The sequence below is a fragment of the Mangifera indica genome, chromosome 15 (genome assembly GCF_011075055.1).
Source record: "Mangifera indica cultivar Alphonso chromosome 15, CATAS_Mindica_2.1, whole genome shotgun sequence".
Lineage (NCBI taxonomy): Eukaryota > Viridiplantae > Streptophyta > Magnoliopsida > Sapindales > Anacardiaceae > Mangifera > Mangifera indica.
In genome coordinates, this window is record NC_058151.1 from 3356856 (window position 1) to 3381377 (window position 24522).

Consider the following 24522-nt stretch of genomic DNA (forward strand, 5'->3'; position numbering starts at 1 on the left):
ACTACACATCGGTTTGGACTCATCAATAGCGAAAGTACATGTGCATTAATAAATTTAATCATTCAATAATACGCTGAATGGACTATTTTCTATTTAGAGTAGTTGAAACGGAAATTTAAATTTTTATATTATGTATTATATAATATTATATAGTATATTTTTTTTAAATAAAATAATTAAAATTTATAATTAATATATTATTATTTTAAAAAATATCATAAATATTCTTAAAATTTTAAAATTTCTCATATATTTCTCTTATCTCATCATTTTCTTTAAAATAAAATATCATTTAAACTGTATTATATTAAATTGATATGTCTTATAAAATATATCGTATTATATAATATATATCATATATCATAAGATGCTAAAAATTATGTCATTTAGACTTTAAGAAAATAAAATTTTTTGATCCTTTAAATTGACTTTTTCCACCTTTTCATCAATTATTTTAGTTAAAATTGTTAATTAAAAGGACAAAAAGGCTACTTTCCTATGGTTATCTAAAGCCTTATCATATGCCAACATGTATTAAATATACATATTATAAGGATAATTTTATTTTATTTAAAAAACTTCTTTCTCTCTCTCTTTTTTTTTTTTAATTCTCCTTTTCCTCACATCATTTTTCTTCTTTCTCCACCCCTTTCTTTCATCATCTTTTTCATCTCCATTCCATCTTCCTTGTTGCCTCAACATCTTAAATCCATTCACCAATACCCTTTTCTTCACTTCTCCATATTTTTATCACATCAAATGCAAACACTATCCCATAGACAATGATTTGATCGGAGCAAACACAAACTCTATAACACAATTAAGTAATCATAGCTAAGACAAACACAACATTATACAACATATCACAACCAAGAAATTTATGCTAGAGCAATCCCTAATTAGTCGATTTATCACAATGAAGAAATCACAAATACCAAAACCCTATAAAAATCATTATCTTTTTGTCTAACATAAACAACCAAGTATCATTTTAATACTTCAATTGGTTTTTCTTTAATTTGGTCATTATCTAATGGGATGTATATCGATTTGAGTTTTGCTTTATAGAGAGATTCCGTTCTGTTTTTTAACCGAAAGCCCCATTTGATGATTTTTTAATTTGATTTGCTTTTACATAGTGCACTTGGTGAAGTTAAACAATGATATCCAAATTTAACCTTTTTTTTTTTATGACCCATATCGTGAATTACAGATATCAAAATCCTATAAAAATCATTATCTTTTTGTCCAACATAAGCAACCAAGTATCCTTTTAATACTTCAATTGATTTTTCTTTAATTGAATCATTATTCTAGCGAGATGTATAGTGATTTGAGTTTGGTTTTTATAGAGATTTTGCTCCATTTGTTAACCGAAAGCTCCATTTGATGAGTTTTTAATTTGATTTGCTTTTACATAGTACGCTTGGTGAAGTTAAACAATGATATTCAAATCCAGTCCTTCTTTTTTCGACAACTCATATCGTGAATCAATCAATGATAGTGATTGGTGGTGAGAACCAGTTGATGGTGTTGACTGGTGAAACTATGTTGGTGGTGGTAGGAATCAATTAGTGGTGGTGACTATAATAATAAATTAATTCTTAAAATTAATAATAAGCATACTATCCACGAGAAAAAAAGGTAGATAGATTTTCATATGCTAAATCTCAATGGAATTAAATAATCAAATAAAAATACTCTCTAAAAGAAAATGGCTATATTATTAACATGGTTCAAAAAAATCTGTTTCGATTAAATAAAGATCAACTGATTTTAAAGTTATAAACATATGAATAACAAGGGCATTATTCCTCCAATAAAACTATACATACACAATTTTGACATATAATTTAGATACATAAATAATATATCATTATGTGATTAGATGATTTTAAATTAAAGATAAAATAATATTAAATTACATGATAACACATCATCTATATATCTAATTATGTAGTAAAAATATATATACATAATATTATTCATTATTTCTCAGTGAGACTGAGAAGATAATTTTGAATTCTTAAATCTACAGTAACTAATATTATAAAATCAACAAATTATAAACAAACTTCATGTTCAATCAAACAACATTAATCTGCCGAAAACATGGAACATGTTATATATATGCCAAGTGAAATATTCCAGTCTTATTTCTTCAAGTTCCACGTTAGTTGTTACAATTCCTTTGATGTTCTCACGGAAAGAATGGTTGTTATGACCATGCTTTTCATATCGGGATCGGGTGTTGGCTCAATAAACTGTTTAGGGGTGATTTTATATTTTATGTTTTGCTTAGAGGTCAACTCTATATACTTAAGGGTCATTTTTTTATTTACATTTGGTGTAGAGGCCAAAAAGGTTTTTTTTTTTTTTTTTTGGAGTGTAAAAAGAAGCTGATACGTCACAAGAAGTTTGATGGCTATTGATGTTAAGAGTTCTTTAAAAGTTGTTTTTATTTATGCAAATTTAAGTTTTATTCATGCCAAGTAAACAAGAGTATAAGAAGTAACATCTTTCTCAATAGGCTAGTATTTTGGAGAGGGAGATTACACTTCAAAAGGACACCTAGATTCCAGGCTCCCATTTCTCATCAATCTAGCTGGTTTACTAAGGTGAAATGCCTTTTGCCTCATATCTATAGAAAGAGAAACACAATTAGCAAAGATGCAGAGATCAATTTATAAGTCTTTTACCTTCAACTATAACCGAAAACACAATACGAAACCATACAAGGCATATACTCGCTTGAAACATGGTGAAACCCTAAAATCTACCCAAAAATCACCCTTATATATAGTACAAGGAAATTACACTCAAATGAGAAAAAACATAAAAAATAAAAGAATGAAATACTTACCTTCTGAATAACGGGTGAAAAGGAACAGTCTAATAATGTAGTAATTTGGGGAATAAATGAGATTTTGATCCTCTTTAATTAGAAATGACTAAAAGCTTGGAATAAATTCCGAAGGCTCGATTTGACAAAGTGTGCTAGGGTTCAAAGAACTCAAATGATGTTGAAAGCTCAAAAGATCAATTGAAAATCTAAGGCAAATGAAAGAAAGGAGTTGTGGACTAATGGGAAGCAATACTATCTGTTTGAACTAAACCAATGAGATGTTTCATCTATCAGGTCATGACCAACAAGAACTCATGATGGTTTAAACTGCCACAATAGGCTCATGACATGAAGCATATGCCACATTAAATGCACAAGTAGAAACTTCATTTTCAAAATGTGCCAAAGGAGACCTTGAGTCTTCATGTGTTATTCATTTGTACAAAAAGACAAAGAGTTCTTAAAGTACTACTCACACTCAAGAAACGAGGGACAGTTGTTATGCAGTAAAGTTCATCCTTGACCAAACTCATGGAACGATACCCAAAAAGGTGGCAAGCCATCTTAAAGTGACAACCTACATGGTCAATGAATAAACATATCTCTTACACGTGAATCAACCTAACATGAGGGTAGAAACCCCCTCACCCACAAGCAACTAGTAGAATGGGAGTTGAAAGATAGATTCTCACAATCTCCCCAATGTAACAGACTCAATTTACTCTACAAGCAAAAGTACTTCATTATTCCATTTCATCCCTATACAGAAAAGTCATTATTTTATACCCAATCAAGATTATATAATTATCCTATTTTCATATGAAATGAAATAAGAATTATTCAAATTTAATAAATTGGATATGATGTATCTAACCTTACCTCTTATCCTATACATAAAGGATTGAATAGAGTTTTAATAAGTTTTCTGAGGACTCTTCAGTAATCATAACCAATACTCTGCCAAAAATTTCCCAAAAGCAAAAATAAGAATGTGGATGTAAGTTCCTAAATAACAGGGTAAATCACATTAAAAATATTTTTATCCTTATAATCTTTTTTATAAAATTGTATTCCTAATCTAGTTCATTTTTATTCTTTGTATAAGATCACATCTTTGTTCTCATGTAATTCTCATTAATACAAATTTTTGTATAAATAATCGAGAGATTATTGGTTTTGAAATTGAAGTTAATTATTTGAACCTATACATTTCATTTTATGAAATTTTGTTAGTGAGCCTGCAATAAACTACCACGTGAAAGACAATTAAATTTTCATCCTTAATTGGCTTCACTCCTTACTTTCACCAAGTGTTTCGTTGCCAAAATTTTTTTAGTTTCAAAGTACTAAAACTCCACAGCATATAATTGGTCAAGTATAAAATTATAACATCTTTAATTTAATAGTTCGTCTTATTGTTAAAACATTATGGATAATTACCAGTTATAACGTGATGGTGGGGTATAAAAATAAAATTTGCGGGGGGCCTAATTATCGATTCTCCTACATTTGTTCTAGGGGCTCGTCTTTCGGTTTGGCCTAATCCAGTTTTCTTTTTGAACTCAGTTCCTACATTACCCCTATCCTATTTCTATATTTACTCAGTCAAGTCAGTCATATGTGGGCTTGTGAATCCGACAATTTGAGCTTGACCAAGTTGAGATTTTAGAGGAAGTTTACTCAAGCCCTCTTTGGACTAAACTTGATATACAATTTTTACCTAGTTTCTAACTTCTTTTTTTTTTTTTTGAAATGAAAAAACTTTTTTTTAAGGTTGATTGTCTTTTTATATTGAATTAATCATATTAAATAGGTGAAATTTCAAATTTAATGACCGATCTCACCACAACTATTATATCAGATAAATCAAAAATTTAAATGTTATAAAATAAATTTGAATTCTTACTTTTATATTCTTTTCTTTTATCACTCAAATTATTTTTGAAAACTTCAATCCAGTTTTTACAATATTTTCTTGCCTTGCCACACAAGCACCTCTACTCTATTTAAACGCAAGGGTACTTTTTGAACCCTATTCTAATTATAAAATTACTAAAGTCAATCTCCTTTAGGCCTAACCCCACCTTACATTTTAGACAAAGTTCATACAATGAGTGGACAGGTAAATTCACATTCTAGCTGATTATCCTTTTAAGATCACTGCAGAACATGATATCATTATTAATTGTTACATGATTGACCACATGACTGCTCATGGTCGGTTAATCACTTATACTACTTTACTTTATAACAAATTGCATAAATTTAGAAGCACATTGTTTTATTCCCACGAAGAGCTCCATCAATAAACATACGAAAACAATTAAAAAATGTAAAGTTGAGTAAAGATTAATGAAACTGATATAGTATTAAAACTTTTAAAGAAAAATTTTAAATTTAAACCTCTATCATACTTATAAAACTTTGATTTATTTAGTATAATAATTATGAGTTCAGTCATTATATCTCTAGTTTATCCGTCTAACCACAATACAGATGGGTCGCAGTTAAAAAAATAATAATAAAAGGTGCGAAGCTAATATGAATATTATATATTTGCCCTTCCCACATACTACAGTTTGGAGAAATGCTTCAAATAATAGCCAAGGTAATAAGCTTATACATATGCATTTCTATAACTGAAAGAATTAACAAATATTATAACTATTGACCAAAACTGAAGGAGATTAAAGAATGAAGATATGAGGTTAAAAGCAAGGAATTTACAGTCACTGTAAGAAGCTTTGAGCAGACACAGTTATGCTTCCACCCTCCAGACATTAATATCTTCATGGAGGTGGTCTTCCGAGCAAATCTGCTTCAAAACCTCTCGATATAATTTCTCTAAAACATATAGGCTAGCTTTTTGTATGTGTTTATCAAAGAGTAATTGCCTCTGCTTTTAATTATTTTATGTAATTATATACTTCATAGAGCACTTGACTGCTTCCAATACACAACTGACTTGAGAAACTCCATCACCTGGATAAATGATATCAAATTTCAGTGGCTTTGTCAATGACAAGCACGAGTACTTGTAGAGAACGGAAATGCAAAAGGAAACTCAAGAAGCTGAACTCAAGTTTCAAATATATTCATTCAAAGAAAAATCTTAGACTCTTAACATGACCATTCTGTAAGTTATACACAACACATGAATCGAAATTCTTCATGACTATAGATGCATTCGACATAAAAATGCTTGCGAAGGAGAAAATTATGTAAATTATGTACCTCTGATGGATCCCTCAGAGAGTAAAATGCTTTGCTTTCCTTGGGCACAGGTGAAACCAATATGCCATAGCCACGATTTCCCTCTCTTAAAACCTGTTACAAGCAATTAAGTTGATTTATTACATAATCAGGAAACCCACATGGAATTGGGTAAGAAATTTAACACAATAAGTCATATCTTACCGTGAATGCATCTTCATCTGTGCGGTCATCTCCAACATAAATTGGAAGCACGTCATCGCGATTACTTAACCCTGAATTTTTTTTTTTTCCCAATTAATATAAAAATGAAGCTTTTGTAGCAATATTAGAAATGATCCGACCACATATAACAATAAGAAAGAAATTTTAAGTACTAACCAAGTGATTCAAGTAGAAACATGACAGCTTTCCCTTTGTCCCAATTGATCACAGGTCGGACCTCTAAAACCTAATCATGATGCCCATGGAACACATCAATTGGAGAAGTAATATCTTATGCAGAACAAGCAGTAAATAGTGAGCTTCATGAAAAAAAAAAGTGATCATTCTTAAAAAATATTACCTTCCGCCCATGAGTCAATCGCAAACGTGGATAGTGCTTCATAATTTCATGGACACAATGTGCAACAGTTTCCCAACTCTACGAACAAGTCCACAAAGTTCAAACAAAAATTATTAAGGAAAAATTATTGCCACTGTTAGCATCAAGTAGTCAAAACTTCAGTGCTCCGCAAAAGCCCTCACCTTTTCCTCTACATTACGGTAATGGACAGAGACACAGTATTTATTGTTCTCAATTTTTACACCCTTAATTTCCCTGGTTTTCTCCACAAGGGAACTAAAAACCTGTTCAAACACAAATAACAAGAAAATGTATGTTACGTTAAAGAAAAAATAAAACAAAACTTGTATCTGAACTTAGAGGAAAGATGTTTGCACACCTTTTCGATCATAGGCAAAAATTCCCTAGCAGGCTGAAAAATATTAACTTCCTTCCCCTGTATCCAGAAAGAAATCATATAAAAATAAGTTCAGATAGAAAATTCATACGATGGGGAGAGACAACATAAATAGTAGAGGAAGATTAGCAGCAAGTTACCTGCTTGTCTGTGGACATAACACTGTTTGGGTGATTGCCAGAAGTAAATTGTTCAACAGGACCCATGATGTCCATTCCATGACTTCCAGCATAATATAGCTCTTTCAGTCCTACAAACTCGTAAACCTGGATAAGTGGGAACAAGCAATTGTCAATACCCAGAGGATCATAAGGACAGTGGAATTACAAACAAGGAGAAAACTAGCAAGGAAGAATTTAGAATGCTATCTAAGTCATTGTAAAAAAGAGAATCTCCAAGTAACCTTGTCACGGCTTCTTCCACTGATTATTGCAGTAGGGATATGTTTTGCCACCTTTTTAACAACTGCACGCATCTGAAATATATAGAGTGTCAATGCAAATATGGAGACAATAAAACGTGATAACTTTTAGCTGGAAATTTAAAATGCTAATTTGAGAATTTGTACATACAGCATCAGACATGAAAGCAAAATCAGGATTGTCCACAATTGGTGAAAGAGTTCCATCATAATCTAGAAACAAAGCTATCGTCTTGCCTTTTGCACAATTCGTGATTTGTTCAAAAGATGTAAGTGCAGATGGATAATTACGCTGCGCAATCAAAGAAAGGTACAAAGAACAGAGGACCACATTAAATAATTTATCAAAAGTTTCTCAGACAAAATCCCATATAAATTAAACACGACAACATACCAGCCAAGTACAGTAAGCAACATCAGCATCACTTGATGCATGATCATTGTTCGAATCCTTGATTATCTTCCTATGAGGAGGAGGGGATGAGGCTTTCATGGCATCGAGCCAAGAATGAGCACGGACATCATTAAGTATTCCAGTTTTCTTCCAAGGAATATTTAGAAATAAATCTGAGAAAGCTCCTGAAGAATATGGTAACATACAGGAATGCACACCCAATCTTGACTTGTTTATGGGTGCAGAATCAGCAAGAACAGGAGCGGTATGATTAGATTTCAAATCCATTCAATCAAGATTTGTAGCACAGCCTATAACGTGGAAACTTAGTAAAACTTAATCCCACACACAAATGCGAATCTTTATGCTTCAATCTTCAAACACAAATACCCTTGTCACCCAACCCTTTTATCAATGAAGAACCACCTCTTCAATGTTTTCTTGTCACAGCTATTTGGTGAGCAGTCCATCAAGCAGCAGGCTCCTGAAAACCAAATCATAAAAAAATGCATTAATTCAGGAGCCTGTATAGTCTAATGTTCAAAACTTTTTAAATTAGAGGGAGAAAAAAATTGTAACTATACCTTCTCATCTGCATAGCCACAGTGTCTGTGAGTGTGGTGATTGAAGTTTATCTGCAGAAGATTAAATTCAGAGAGTTGAAAATGATTAGCTTTCTGAACCAGAGGAAAAATTCCTGCCTTCCACTTGATGTAAAGGAAAATGAGGCAACAAAAGAAACTGATGTTGCCCTTATACTGACTAACAGAATAGAATTAAGTAATTTGGATGAAAAAAGATAACATAGTCATAAATTTTCTGATAAGCTAACTCCTAAAATAAAGCAACCCCATTCCAAAAATATATATATATATTTATTGTCTCTGAATTATTAATAACTACTTATATACTTTGTAAATAGAAGTTGTGGGTTAAAAAAAGATTTTGGCAGTGTTGGTAAACGAGGAAAACATGTTTTTCCACTGTCAGTGAACTCGCAACTCCACTTTTCTTTTTCTATCACAATGTAACTCTTCACCAAAACAAGTTTTTTACAAGAAGTGAACAAGGGATTGGCTATAAAAGTATACTAATGTCCCCTCTTTCAATTTAAATAATAACTTATATTGCACTAAACTGTTTCCTTTGCTATCTTCACTTTAGGACATTTCATCAAAGTAGAGCTAATAAAATGTCTTTTTGTTTAGTCCATTCCCATGAAAACAATAATGAAAAAGTTACTTCTGTATTTTTTAATTAACCTGCTAAATTCCAACTTTTTATGCCTTCTAATGGCAAAATGATGGGTGGCCTAAATTTTTATCATTCCAATTTCAATATTATAGAGAGAGACAACAAACAGAATAATAAAATATATAACATATATATCAAAGAGTCTGCAAAATCCTGGACAAAAGCAAGAAAATTGCAAGCTAAACTCTGTATTTGCAGCTTTGCAGACCTAAAGAAGTCAATGTGGAGTTCTTTAGAATTTTTGAATGTAACTAGAATTGACAAGAAAGTTCCATCAAGATTAGATAATAAATTAATAAAAACAGCTGTTTGGAAAAAAATAAAGATAAATTGCAAACATTCCACAGAATCTATCTTTGTGTTTAACATGGAAGACCCCCCATGTGAATTTGAGCAAGTTCAAACATTACAGCGTTACCTGTATCCTAAGCTCCTATTATTAAATATGTAAGTTATCACATAAGAAAAAATCTCACTCAGGTGACAGAAACATGGTAACTTATATCCTCACTGTAGGTAAAGACTTTCACACAGCTATTATGGAGAGACAAGTTAAACATAATTTATACGGTGTCAAATATCAAAATTGAATCACCTACATCACTCACAAAATTTAGAGTATAAGCAGAACAAACCACAAACATATAAAAATATACACGAAGTAATGACAAATTATATAACAGTGTCGGACATTAAAAAGTGGCCCACAAAACTAATATCTGGTAAAGAAAATACCAGCCATAGGTGGTTGTGCACAACAAAAAGCTCTGCTACCCCACATAGTGGCGAGCAAACAACACCATATGCAACCACACGGGATGGCCCTACAGCTGCACAAGCAGCATTAAACATGGAGGACCCAATTCGCAATCAATGATGTTAATTCATTAAATTTTTCCATAGAAAATCAACGTTTCATTTCATGTATTAGTATTACTTGGGCTGTTGCTAACAAACATTCCACAAAAAACAAAAACCCCTCATGTGGAATTGTCAAATATGAGGTGAAGATTCAAACTTGGCAAAATTGACAATTGACCATTCATTAATGTTTGTTGTGAACAGACGCGAACAAAACACTTAAAGACTCGAGAAATCAACGACCAAAACAGAAACAATATCACATTAAACGTTTTCAAGCACAGCTCTAAGATATACAATTCCAGTTCAATATCAACAGTACCCGCTTTCCGGTTGGAAAACACTGAAAAAAATAGACTAACCGACCATCTGACAATCCATTTGAATGAAAATACCATATTTACCCTCCTAAAAAGATCAAAATGCGTGTTATGTGTATTTCTCTGTATTCTTACCAAAAAAGATTGAATGAATAGAACATATGATATGAACGCAGTGCGTACGAAAACTGTAAAAGATTAAAAATAAATAAATAAACTGCGAAGTACCTGGCTTACAAGCTCGAACGAAACGGAGAAACGAAACACGAAACAATCTTCAAATGCTGAAACCGGTATTAACTGCTGTTAATATTATCTCTACAAGAGCAGAGCAGAGAAACAAGACGTCATTGCTTACACAAAAGAAAGAAAAGTGAGATTGTGTATTCGATAACAACGCTATTCATTGAGCCGAACCTTTCGTCCAATTATAAAGCTCTGCCGAGATATGAAGGAGACAGAAATGAAAATAAAAATCGCAGAGAAGAAAGAACGAGAATCGAGCGAAATATCGTAAAAACAATGACACGGGCTTTCTATTAGCGTTCCGGTATTTATAGAATTTCGGGGTTCGGCGAAACTCAGTTGTTGAATCGGAAACACACCACCTAAGTTAATTTGTTCGCGTTTGCTCACGCGTTTTGTGACAGCGTCTTAGTTACCCGCCACGGGATGGGCGAGTGAGTTGTGAAAATGGAGGGAGCGCGTGAAGCTGTAGGTTCAATGAATTTGATTTTTCAATAACTGAAAGAACCGGGAAGAGTGAAGATTTTGACCACTGATTTGTTTAATAGAAAGGCCTAATGTCGACGGGGTCCACAGGAATCTTGGGGAGGGAGTACACGTGGCGGATGACTTTGCGGCCAAAGCGCGTGATGACACCTGTGAATGACTAAGGGCTGACGTGGTCACGTTTAGAGCGGGGCCCGCCACGTAAGTGCTGGACGTGCTGGAGACGTGTCGTAGCTTTCAATCGCAGCTTGGTGGTCATCGGTCGGTGACGGTCTCTGTTAAATTATATGCAACATACAGAGTCCCACGTGGCAGATAATGGGACCATACGGACTTACTTGTTTTTAGAAATAACAGCCACAATACCACTGGACTTAAGTGTTACAGTGAGGATTGAATTCGAAACAAATTTTTTTAGATTTAAAATAAATTTTGTTCAAATGAATTTAAAATAAATTTGTTATAAACGAGTTTTAATCTAAACATGAGCTTAAGCAAAAATTAAAAAATGAATACAAGTTTAAACCCAAACAGAGTAATACTTGACGAGCCGAGTTGGACTTCCTAATTAAATTATAAGTAGGCCTTCGATTGCGTTCTAGGATTCTATTGTCTACAATGATTGTTTTATTTTTCATAAGCTTGCTGGCCTTCTATTCCATGAAAAACGTCACTGTTTGGGAGCAAATGAAATAAACTAAACCCAAAAACAAAACCTAACATTTTCGGCTTTTCTTCTTGTCATTTCTCCAGAATTGTTGCCATCGTTTTTAGACTCTCTCTGACTCCTCCATTCGTTCATAGTTCAAACACCGTTTATCTCTTACGACTATAACGCCGTTTAGCCGTCAATGAGGTTTATCTCTTCAAAACCTTTCAAAACTATTAGTGATGTCAAGGACTACTTTAAACCCCTGCAGTTGAGCTTCACAACGGTGAAAAATGTCCTCCTAGAGCTATCTCTCGAAGCTTATCTCATTATCTCAGTGAGCATATCAGTAAAGTTGTTTACTAAGATTTTTATTATAAACATTTTAGGAAAGGAAAAAAAAAACATAATTAACGATCTTCTTTTTTTCAAGAACTTGGAAATGTGTGCTTGGAAATTTTGAATGGTGTTGAAGTAGCGCTACAAGATTTAAACCTTATTGAGGGAATTTTGAATACGAACCTGAACCTGAGCCTGAAGCCAAATCGAGTGAACTCAAGACAATATATACGAACCTGAGTTTGGTGCAAGCTGAGCACAAACATTTAAATTATAAAGCGAGCTGAGCATGAACATGTGTTTCAATGAATTCGGCGAGCCTAAGCCGAACTTAAACAAAAATGAGTTGAACCCTGTTCAAGCTCAGTTTGGCTCATATCCACCTCTAGTTACACACAATCTAATATTAAGAAATTTTAATTAAACATTATTATTTTAAAAATTATTATAAATATTTTTAAAATTTTAAAATATTTTTTATATATTTTACATATGCATATTTTAAATATATCAATTTGTATTAATAATATATATTATATTATAAAATATATATCATATCGTATAATATATATATTATATCGTATTAATTTAATTTAATTTAAAATATGCATCGATTTTTATTTATATCTTAAGATACTGATAACTTTAATAACACTAAAAGTATCCTTAAAAAAATTATATATTTAATTAGATATAGAAACTTTTATTTTTTTTGGCAAAAAATAGAAAACATGTCTTGAGCAAAATATCAAGATATTGATTGAATGAATTTAAATTTAATTAAGTTGGGAAAAAATTGTAGGGTTAGGTCGGGTCGGGTGAAATGCAGTTGAAGGAGTGAGTAAAGTGGTAGGTGGCGACGCTAAGTTTTACTTGGTCAAAGAGAGATTTGGCTGCGAGAGTAATTTATATTTTGGAACTCATAATGAATCTTCTAATTCAACACCGCCGTTTGCGGTGTTTTTTTTATTTTCAATTCATGTATTTGAATTTATTATTCTTAACAAATAAATGGCCAATACCTTTTGCTTTTTGACCAAAGTTTCTAAAATCAAATTGGTGATCAAATTGGTTATCTCATTAATTCATAGTTCGACCAAAAACTGGCTAGTTTAATTTATTATCAAATTATAATCAATTTTTTAAGTAATATCAATTAACCAACAGATTTTACTTAAAATTTTACAGTGATTAAAGCATATTATTTCTAAAGAGTTATAATTATTCATTTAATTTTAAGAAAACAATTAGATAAAAAAATTCTTCATTTTATGATACAGAAAAAAAACATAATTTTTTAAGTCATTATCTATATAAGACATTTCAATGGATATAAGATATATTTTTATTCTTTTTCATTTTATTTTTAAACTTATATTTTCCTTACAAATTTTTAAAAATTTATCCAATATACAAAAATAATTAAATTTTTTAAAAATACTTTAAATTTTGATCAAACTCAGTTAATCCAATTCACCGATTTTGATCAAGTTTGACTGAGTCAACAAATAAACTATTTTTTAATATTAATCGGATTAGATTTGGAGTCAATTTTCAATTTAACCAATTGAATTAATCGATTTGATTCTATTTTCAAAATAGTATTTTTAATAATCTTATTAATTTTATGATCAGAATATAAAATATTCATTTAAAAGTGCTAATAGACCAAGTCAAATCAACATGGCCCATCGAACCCATCACTTGGTAAGCCTTTTGTGCTAGGCCGAAGCCATTAAAGGCGTGTCCCCATTGACCTTTACCAAGTTAGCCAACATGCTTTTGTAAATTGATCTGCATGCTTTTTGATTAATATTTAATGACAAAAACCTACCAAATCCCACTTTCCTTCTTTCTTCCAAGTAAAAGTCTTTTATTTGCACTTTGAATCAACTCATATATTGATCATTGATAATGTAATTTATTATTTTTTTAATGGCATTTTTGCAGGTTCCACTATATAACTGATACAGTGATTGGGTGCTCCAAGTCAAAGTCAAACTTTACTAATTGGGTTCCATACCTATTTGATGGGGGGTTAATTCAAATTCATTGGTTGATGATTCAAGTATTCAAAGATGTAAATTCAATAACAATTCCAGTTAAGACCATTCTGCCCTGAAATTGAATTACGTCTTAACTATTTTTTTCTTTAATTTTGTTTAATTATATTTTTTTATAAATTAAATATAATAAAAATTCTTGTAGTTTTTCAACCTATTTTAAATTGGGGATGGGATTCAAAGATAAAAGTATAAAACGCAAGGGGACTAAATGTAGGGTTTTCAAATTGATGTTTACAATTCTTATTAGGTTTTATGGTCACGGGCTTCTTAGGCCAATGGGATTAAAATTGTATATTCTTTACACTTGTCCAGAGAGCAAGCAACATTATGATTTGAAAACCCAGATTAGACCTTGACACAACAAAGAGCTCGGTTTGGGTGAAAGTTGCTTTGATCGATCAGACTAGCCAATTGAATTGACTCTACAATTACAAAGCAAAAAAAAAAAAAAAAAAATTACAAGAGTCCTAACAATGATGAAACTTCAATACAATACTAAAAGGCATGGTTTCGAATTGTAACCATTCTCACCACGTATGAAATTTCAATATCCTAGTGAAGAAATATTATCCAACACCAACCAACATTTTGTTAGGTTTTACAGCAGTAGAATTGGAATTTAAAAATTTTAAATAACAAACAAATCTATGAAATCTACTTAGGACCTTACTTATAGACTTATTGATTCAGAAACATGTCATAATCAACCATAGAGTGTTTAAGAATTTATACTTGCGTTTAGAGATTCATTTGTCTTTCACAATCACTGCCACTGGAGTGTGTTAAAGAGTGCTCTCGATGTAAGGGTAAGATCGCACTTCAATATCTACACAAATCAAAAACAGAAGGAAGTGAGAATGTGCACCAAGGTCTGGTAGAATGCGATTCATAGACAGAGAGTGTTTGTGTATGGGGCGTACATGAGTGTGTGTGGTAAAAAAAATTTGAAATTGTGAAATTCACATTTGTACATATAGATGCCATGTATAGTCATGCATGGTCGATGCACGCTTGTACATCATCTTTATCCAATCTCGTACAATCCATGACATATCCAGATTTCAGGGTGGATAAGGATAATGGATTATCCTTATCCAAGGACCGTGCACACCCATGCATAATCCATGCACAATTATATATAGGCCAAAATTAATCCATTTAGGTTTATCCTTATCCAATTGGTTAAACCCAAAATTTCATAATTTCCAACATATACAAACACCTCAATATTATTGTATTTTGGTCCCTAGGGTGCAATAAATTGTACTTCAAGTCCAAAGACCTCTCGAAACTCAAAATCTTTCATATGGGTTCCATATTGAACTTAACTCAGATAATCTTATACCTCCAAAGTTGATCAACTCTTTTTTTATGTGATCTATAAGTTATTTGTTAGGTCAATAATGGATGGATTTATATTGAACTCTCAACCCAACAACCATCCGAGCATACACCAAGATTAGTTTATAGCAAAGTATTATGATCACCTAACTAATAGAGTATCAACAATAAACTCTTTAACCTATCAACACTATGGTTACTTGTATAATTCGATCATTTTATCATGATATCTCTTCAATCCTGAGATATAGATTAAATATTTTCTTCAGAGAACTCTTGATACACATAGATTAACTTTTGCTAATGATCAGATGATATTGGATTAAGCATAAACTTAATCCCATTATGGTTACAAATTTAAGTGATCGTTATCATCTGTCAATGAACTTATTTGAGATATAACCTCTCTTTCTCATGAGTGATGAATCTTCTATTGATCTACCATAGTTTTTGTACATATCTTGATATATCTATCATCACTTCTCTAACAACCCTCTATAAGGATTATGTTGAGTTAGTATCAATTCATACTGATCCTTATATAAAACGATTCAATGACCTTAATTATAAAAATCAAATCTATCTCTATTCACTAAAAAAAATATTACATAGAAATTAGAAAAACCAATGATATAGGTTATCTTTCCTAAGTTTTTCATAAAGAAAAACCTGAACAATTTAGTCTTTACAGATTGCAAGTTTGTTTTGTAATTTTCGATAATCAAGATGTCACTAATATAAAATATCATAAATGTTATTTTACTCCCATTGACCTTTTTGTATACATGCAACTCATTATTTTTAATAATCAAGATGTCAATAAGTAATTTGACTTCCTTCTTAATATCCCTCAACAAATTTACAAGCATAACATGATAAGTTGGTTGTTTATATTTGAGACCAATTGCATCTACAATATCCAACGCAGGCTAAAAATAAATTGAATTTATAATGGGATGCAAGCGTTGTAAAACAACCTTGCGACAATCATGTCAATTCTCCATGTAACTTTTTTTCCAACTAAAACACTTCTTATCAACGGCAAAGACCTAAATGAGTCCTCGAAGCAAAATAAACACCAATCTCAATGGGTCTCTTTCTTTATGAATTACTAAAATATATTTGAATATATTTCAAATATATTATTTGTTATATAAAAATATATCATAAATATATGATTTACTAAATTAACAAATTTTTTAAGTATATATTTTCTCTTTTCACATTATTATATATTGACTTGTATTTTCTTATATAAAATATATAATAAATATAAATTCATATAAGCGAATATACCAATAATACAATTTGAAATTCCTTTTTTTTTTTTTTAGCAATAATATCTTCATTCATGGTCAATGGGACATTTCTTGAAATTGATATACACTAGCACCACGAGGATTTGTATGCTCATGAAACTAATAATACAATTTGAAATTCCTTTTTCTTTTTTTTTGGCAATAATATCTTCATTCATGGTCAATGGGACATTTCTTGAAATTGATATACACTAGCACCACGAGGATTTGTATGCTCATGAAACTAATCTTTTTCTTTGTTCTTAACCGCAATATCATTTAATGCTCCTACCATTTGATATATATATATAACATCATGTTGGAGCACACACCAACATCTCCCTTTCTCGTGGCTAAATGTTGTTTCATTTGATAGCTACCTCCACCTCTAATTGTCTTCTTGTTGTAAAGACACATCAACATCTTCTTTTTATTTTCATCTACACCCTCAAAAACGTGTATCGCTCTAAATGTCTTATCGGTGTAAAGACACATCAATGTCTTCCCCTGGAAACGTGTAACCACACTCTCAAAACGTGTAACCATTGAATGTCTTTGTCTATTCTGCAACACACAAGAAGAAACAACTGACAAATCACAGCCACAATTATATAAGCACACACATATTATTGAACCCAATAATATTGACTATAAATTTTCTGTTTTTTAAATGGCCGACTAAGATTATTCACACGGATTGTATTTTACCTTAACATAATCAGCTAAAATTTTTCTGAAGAGAAACCAGATAGTTGGTGGCAGTTGGCCTCCTATTTCTCAATCAAACCCACCAAAGGTGGTGTCACCTTCATCAGTCAAATTGTCAACTTCGATGTAAGAAATTAATATAAGAAATTAATATGACCTTTAAGAGAATCCTACTTAAAAATTAATTATTAAAATTAAAAAATTCAAAATCATATAAATCCCGCACTAAAAGTCAGTTCTTTTCAATATAAGATCTAAATTTCATATCTTACACTTAAAATCTTCACAGAGTCAAAACTATCAATCCAATCATAGGTCAAAGTGCTTCAACGCTTAAACAATTTTCAATCCTTCTTCACCCACCAAACTTTACTGGATTTAGTCCGATCGGTTCAACTGAACGATCTAATCCGGTTTCCAAAACCTTGAGAAAAACTTGATACCCACATAATCAAAAGCCAGGTAATACGGGCTAAACGACATCTAAAACAACAATCACCCGAAAGACAACAAATTAGAGTTCACTCAGGTTGCACAAATACACAGCCAGTCTCTAGTTAAAACAGCCAAAACGCAAGTAGTCTAAAGCACGACAGAGTACAACCCTCAGCCTCAAGCAAAGTAAGGCGGTAATCATAAAACACATACATAACAACATATAATAGCATAGATCCCAAAAGGTAGTGGCTAATTAATTACATAACCTTGTTCTTATATGCATGCCTCAAAAGTGCCGGCACCCTTCTCTTCGTCTATCATTTGTACAACCTGTGCGACGCCTGCTGCAATTTCCTTCTGAATCACACCATCAGGCATGTCAAAGGTCCTTCTCCTCACTGAAAGAGATCTCCCAGCTGGTTGAGGATCCACCACATCAAGCATTGCTTCCAGCTCATCCACCATTGACCTCTTTGCAGCTCGCACCATTCGATCGGCTCCCTGACATTGCCAAGCATTGGAACATCAGCGGGAGAAGCAATACAGACTAATGCTCCATTTCAATAATTTTGTAGAAAACAATGTTAAAAAGTACAAACTTGAAAAAAATAATTATCAAAATTAAATGTGATTGAAATTTATTTATTTGGCATTGATTAAAAGTATTACTAATGCTTTATAAATAATTATACCAATATGCAAATATTATAAAACTCTAAATGCAATTTTATTTTATTTTTTTGTAATTACCAATTTGAATTAATATAATGTTTGTTGCACAAGTGTATCAAAAAATTTCGTTAGTAGATGTTCATAAATTTGAAGTTATTGAAATAAAATCATTAAATTAACTAAATTCGTTAATAGTTTATATATTCATCTATTCATAATTTCTTACCATTTAAGATCTTAAAGTACCTCACCATATAGTCCTTAATGTTTTGTTGTTGTCATTTTAAACGTTGTGATGTTTTTCTTTTATAATATTCATTGAAACATGAGAGACTATATGGTTATGTATGTTCGAATCGTTGATCAACCTTTTCCATTAATTAATAATAGTATATTAGAACAGTTTATACAAGATAGTGTTCATAAAAAATTTAAAAGAGTTCTAGGAATACATTAACATTTAATAAAATTAGAAATTATGAATTAATGAAAATAAAAACTATAAATGAACTTAATCAATTTAAAAATGTTATTTTAATGACCTCATATTTATAGACATCTACTAACCCAATTTTAGGATATATTTGTGCAACAACTCATTCAATTAATATAAATTAATTGAAATTTACAAAAAAAAAATTTGCATGTAGAGTTTTATAATATTCACATACTGGTGTAAGCATTTATAAAATATTAACTAACATTTTCAATGAATATCACATAAATAAAAGTATTTTTTCAATCACATTTGATCATGCTAAATTAAACAATAAAATTATTAAGTTAATTATAAAACATTTAAGTTTACCATTAGATGTTATATTATTTCATGCATAAGGGATCATTGGTAGTAGATTTCAAGCTACAAAAACAAGTCATTTAAATATTTCAAAATTTTAAATATGGAAGAAGATTAAAAAAGTGTGATCCTTGTATATTTGTAATGAGCAATACTATGTGTACATACTTTATAAACATAATTGTGTACACGCTTATATGTGTCATCACATAATTGAATATTACTTTATCTTTAATTCAAAATCACTCAATCATGTGATGACACATATAAGTGTGTATATATTTGTATACCCAAAGTGGATACACATAATTTTATTAATTTGTAATAAAGTATGAAATGAAATGAGTTTTTTTGTTTAAATCCGATTTCTTTTTCTTTTATTAGCTTAAATTTTTGTAATGAGAAACCCCACTTGAGCCAAATCATACTTTCAAGGTCAAACTAGCCACACCGAACAAGACAAATCTCAAATCCAGTGACCGACCCACAATTATTGAACCAAACAAGTTAAGAGTTTGATCTCAATATGTCGTTAAAAAAGACTAAAACCCATGCTCTCTTATATATGAAGCGTCTTCTTTTGCCACTCAAGCTACCCTTTGGAGGTACCTGATTTTTCTATCATGTAACAATGGCCTTCCTTTATAAGTGAAGGCTTCTTAATAAAAATAAAGAGACATAATCCTTGTTTATTTAGTAAAAATAATTAAATTAATAATTTAAAAAATTAAAATCAATATAATATGGTGGACTAGGTCAAAAAGCATACAGATCGGCCCACAAGAGGCCTAAGAAGGCACGACCCATGGCACAACCCAAGGGGTCGTGGGTTGTGCCCTGAGCCTAGGTTTTCAATAGGGTAGCATGGTCGGTGAGTCTGGTGGGCCACACCAAATAAGACATAACACAACCCATAGACAACTCTAAGCAACCATATGGAAAAATTACACTTCAAACTTATAATTGAAGTTTTGAGCACACCTTTGTTGACACATAATTGGGTTAAAAACATGTCAATAAAGAGAATGAAAGTTGGCAACCTTTAGCACTATAGGAACAATAAAACTACATAAACAAATAATGAACACAAACTTGTGCACAGACGATGATATATCACCATGTGATTAAATGATTTTGAATTATAGATAAAACAACTTTTAATCAAACAGTAGCATGTCATCATTTATGCATAAGTTTATGCGCATTATTTATGTGCATAGTGCTACTCTTATAGGAATGGGTGAAAGATACCAACTAAAGCCAGATGAACCACAAAAACACAGTTTAACACTACAAAATGCATGTTTAGTACACTTTTTTCCTATTATACAATGCAGGGGTTATAGGCAAGACAAACTAATTCATTGAATGATTTTTTTATATGATCCTGATTTGTCAGCCTAAGCTAAATGCTTACAGATATAACAGATGAGAGTAAATGCACCCTCTTAATTAGCTAATTAACTTAAATAAACTACTAATAAAAAAAAATTAAATCTCCAAGAACACACATTAATCAAACAAAAATAAAAACGTCTCATATAGAAGATTGCTTTTAGATTATATTGTAAAAACCAAAAAGAGTGCAAGTTAACAACATTAAAGATTTCCATACCAAAAGCCATTATTGCAGACCAAAAATCACCAAATAGAAATAAAAAGTAGAGCGGCTTTTTGAATGAAAGTAAACTTACCTCAATAGCATCAACAGTAAGGAGTAGGACAATAATTTTCTCCGAGAACCTTTGCTGCTCTTCTGCATCACGAGCCACTTGCCGACGGTAGGAGAAGTTGTTGAACAATGCTCTAACCTCCTTCAACTTAGTCTTTGCAACAGCCAGATCTCTGAGGGCCCGAAGAGCCTGAGACCTTTGAATCAAATAAGCTCTGAAAGTCATCTGAATCATTATTGCTGCATCTTGAGGAGATAGTTCCTTGAGTTTGCCCCTGCTGCTTCTAACAGCTCCAGGTCTTTTCGAAAAAGCCTTTCTCCACAAAAAAAAATAAAAAAAGAACATTAGAGCCTCAGAATATCAGGAACACTCAAGTAAAGGATGCATTTGAATCACTATCATCTAGAAATGAATAGTACTATAATTCTTAAACGATATGGCTTTGATTTAAGAAAGACATGGATAAAGAAATAACCTAGGAAACGATTCGACTAATATAAGGGCTTTAGGAACAGTTTGATAAGCATAAATAAGAATGAGGCGATTCTCGTGACTCATCAATAGTTCATAATTCACCAATATCACTAGGAGTCGATGTTGTAAACCACTAGGAAGCATATCCTCCAATTTATAAAGGAAATGCATCCTTTTCAGTTCATATAATCTTTTCCCCTCTTTCATTTACAATATCCAGAGTGCCCTTGACTTTAATTATGAGCTACCCATCCCATAACTAATTAGTCAAGAGAATTGTACTTTTATGCCATTCAATACAAGACCATATTTTAACATGCCCCCGAAAGCAATCATTGAATGGCCTAGAACTGCATTGAAGATATACTACTGAGCCTAGAATTGGATTCAAACTGAGCTTGTTCGAGCTTGAGCTCGAACTCAGCTCAAACGAGTCCAAAACGAGTCAGCTGTATGCAAGCGAGCTCAAGCTCGAACTCAAACCATTAATCAAATTTACGAATTAAAAATTTTGATATAAAACGACGTCGTTTTGAGCAATATGTATTAAAACGACGTCATTTTAATAACAAGATAGTTAAAAGCTCAAATTCGAACTGAGTTCGAGCTTAGCTTCCACGAGATCTAACTCTACCATATACAAACCGAACCAAGCTCAAGTTCAAGCAAGCTTTTGGCTCGAATCCAGCCCTGACTGAGCCAGTATAATGAGTAGAAAATGTGATCACTAATACATTGAAGTCCGCTTTTAGTTAAAAGTAGAGCTATGTTCAAGCCAAGCTGCCTCAATTATTCAAGCTCAACTCCCTTAAGGGGAGTTGAGCTCAAGTTCAGCTCAAGATTGAGCTCGCCAAACAAAATATAACTAAATGACATCATTTTAGTAAGGCTGGATTCAAATCGAGCCAACTTGAGATCGGCTCGTTCGAGCCAGAAACGAGCCAGCCTTAGCCGAGTTCAAGCTGTTCGTTAGATTTTCTAATTAAAATTTTTTATACAAAATAACATCGTTTTGACCAATATATATTAAAACTACGTCTTTTTGATAACAAAAAACGAGCCAAATTCAAGCTTAGCTTTCACGAGCTCGAACTCGAACTCGAACTCAAGCCAAGTATATGTGAACCGAGCCGAGCTCGAGCCGAGCGGCTCGGCTCGGCTCAAATCTAGCCCTACATTTTCGTGTGTATTAGTCAAAACAACATTGTTATAGTCGATTTGTATCAATATTTTTCAAACTCGTGAGTTTGACAAGAGAAATACCCCTAAAACTCGAGCTCAAGAACAAACTTGAAAATATTAAACCCTCAAGCTCAAACTTCAGCTGGAATTCACCTGAACCAAACTCATTCCAAGCTCATTCAAACCAAACTTTTTTTTGAGCTCAAAAAAACTTGACTCGAACCTAGCACTGGCTAAAAGGAAAAATCAATGGCAGCCCGCATTATACAATATAAGCAAAACGCGTACTGTATTATATATATGGTTTAAGACCGCCTCTAATTGCTTATTAGCTACTTCAACTCTAATTGCTTGTTAGCTACTTCAACTGAAAGTGAAAACACACCTAACATTAAAATTAAAAAAAAAAAAATTCTCTATCAGAACATTATGATAACATTTCACTTAGCAGATGGCAATGACAATGGGCCAAGACAATCAACACCACAATATTCTCCATGTCTTCACCATCCAGTCACTCTCACAATTCAAATAATTCGAGTCTATATGTCGGTAAAGGGTTTCAAAAACAATCGACCGCACACAAAAAAAAAAGGCCATGTGTGTTTTAAGTTAATATTCACGGCCGCATCGTAAGATTTATTCTAATAAAATGCAGAAATACCTGTCTCAAAACAAGAGCCCCATGATCGCCAGGCTCTTCGATCTCCACCACACGTGTCTCATTGTCTCCTTTCTTCTTATCTTTCTTCTTCTCTTTCTTATCTGATTTGCTACAGTCACCTGCATTACCAGTGGATGCTTCAAAGGTGAAAGTCCTCTCGGTCGGACCATCTTCTCCTTTTCCCTTAATCTTAGCCGTCCATTTATAGCTCTTATCAATCTTCTTTTTATCTTCCTTCTCCTTCTTTTTTCCTCCCTTGATATCAGCCGTCCATTTATAACTACGATCAATTGGACCGCCCTGGATCTCCGCCGTCCATGTGTATTTCCTGTCCCCTCCGTAGACTCTCTCGTTGACCAGCCAGTCAAATCTCGACTCGAGCGCGCTCACTCTGTCACACAGAGTCTCCAACGCAAACTTAGGTGAGAACCTCTTCTGAACCCTCCTGCAGGAGTAGAGCGACGGCGTCTTCTCAATTTGGATCAGATCGGTGACAGTATCAAAAACTTCAAAGAGACTAGGTTTAGGAGTCAACAGATCGAGGGCGAAGCTTAGATCGTGCTCTTCTTCGAAAAATGAGGGGAATGATAATGGCGTTGGCGCGAAAATGGAGGTTTCTCTGACGAAGAGTGGTGGTGGATGGTAAGGCTCAACAAATTCAATCCTGCTGAACCGTCTCATTTTCAGTTGAGTTGAATCAAGTTATTCAGTGAGTCAAACTTGAGCAAGTTAGGGTTTTTGCTAATCGGCAAGCCGATTGGTTCAGGATGAGTTTAAGAGGAGCTTGAAAAGAAGAAGGCAACAAAAGTTTGTACTGATCGAGGAGATGATAAAAGACAAGAGTCAAAAAGATGCCTTTCAGGGGTAAATGAGGAAACAAAGCAAGAGAGAACAGTGTGTTTGTCAGTGAAACGAGGTTCGCCGCATAGTGGAGGATAGTGAATTGGCGAAAACGGGCATGCGGATGTTAAGAAATTAAGGGGACAAGAGAATCTGGTGGCGCGATTACAGGTGGTAATTTGGTGGGGAAGGGCATGTGGGATCTGAAATCTGACTGTTCCCACGTGACGTTGACGTGAAAGGAATCAAAGTTTTACGATGGTTAACTACTACGTTAAGTTGAAATATGTTTTTAAATGATTTAAATTATTTTTCATTTAATAATATATGAAATTATATTTAGGATTAAAAAACATTAATTAAAACAAAAATAAAAC

The 24522-nt window shown here is 32.3% G+C and overlaps 2 protein-coding genes across 4 annotated transcripts; both read right to left on the bottom strand.

Annotated features, from left to right (window-relative positions):
* Positions 1-5367: 5367 nt before the first annotated feature.
* LOC123198209 (trehalose-phosphate phosphatase A-like) lies at positions 5368-10931 on the bottom strand. Of its 3 annotated transcripts, XM_044612873.1 has the most exons (15): positions 10688-10931; positions 10499-10588; positions 9825-9919; positions 8420-8470; positions 7836-8319; positions 7593-7733; positions 7424-7495; positions 7161-7286; positions 7003-7059; positions 6806-6907; positions 6624-6701; positions 6440-6509; positions 6263-6333; positions 6080-6172; positions 5368-5827 (listed from the first exon to the last, which is right to left on the bottom strand). In XM_044612873.1, the coding sequence occupies exons 5-15, from the start codon at positions 8121-8123 to the stop codon at positions 5774-5776; spliced, it is 1152 nt and encodes a 383-aa protein (XP_044468808.1). In that variant the 5' UTR covers positions 8124-8319; positions 8420-8470; positions 9825-9919; positions 10499-10588; positions 10688-10931; the 3' UTR covers positions 5368-5773. The 3 variants fall into 3 exon arrangements, with proteins under 3 accessions (XP_044468808.1, XP_044468806.1, XP_044468807.1); XM_044612871.1 differs by lacking the exon at positions 9825-9919 and having other exon boundaries at positions 10688-10926; XM_044612872.1 differs by lacking the exon at positions 9825-9919 and having other exon boundaries at positions 10499-10926.
* Positions 10932-17905: 6974 nt separating this feature from the next.
* Positions 17906-24112, bottom strand: LOC123197956 (BAG family molecular chaperone regulator 7-like). Its single transcript, XM_044612494.1, has 3 exons — positions 23306-24112; positions 21007-21297; positions 17906-18342 (listed from the first exon to the last, which is right to left on the bottom strand). The coding sequence occupies exons 1-3, from the start codon at positions 23984-23986 to the stop codon at positions 18115-18117; spliced, it is 1200 nt and encodes a 399-aa protein (XP_044468429.1). The 5' UTR covers positions 23987-24112; the 3' UTR covers positions 17906-18114.
* Positions 24113-24522: the final 410 nt, after the last annotated feature.

What these genes read in the sequence shown, in the direction of transcription:
- LOC123198209 (XM_044612873.1), bottom strand. Translation starts at nt 8,123, where the DNA reads ATGGATTTGAAATCTAATCATACCGCTCCTGTTCTTGCTGATTCTGCA. An exon ending in TTTTGCCTATGATCGAAAAG is followed by an intron (nt 6,908 to 7,002) that starts GTGTGCAAACAT and finishes GTGTTTGAACAG; the next exon opens with GTTTTTAGTTCCCTTGTGGA. An exon ending in ACCGTAATGTAGAGGAAAAG is followed by an intron (nt 6,702 to 6,805) that starts GTGAGGGCTTTT and finishes ACTTGTTCGTAG; the next exon opens with AGTTGGGAAACTGTTGCACA.
- LOC123197956 (XM_044612494.1), bottom strand. Translation starts at nt 23,986, where the DNA reads ATGAGACGGTTCAGCAGGATTGAATTTGTTGAGCCTTACCATCCACCA. An exon ending in GGGCTCTTGTTTTGAGACAG is followed by an intron (nt 21,298 to 23,305) that starts GTATTTCTGCAT and finishes TTGTGGAGAAAG; the next exon opens with GCTTTTTCGAAAAGACCTGG. An exon ending in TTACTGTTGATGCTATTGAG is followed by an intron (nt 18,343 to 21,006) that starts GTAAGTTTACTT and finishes TGGCAATGTCAG; the next exon opens with GGAGCCGATCGAATGGTGCG.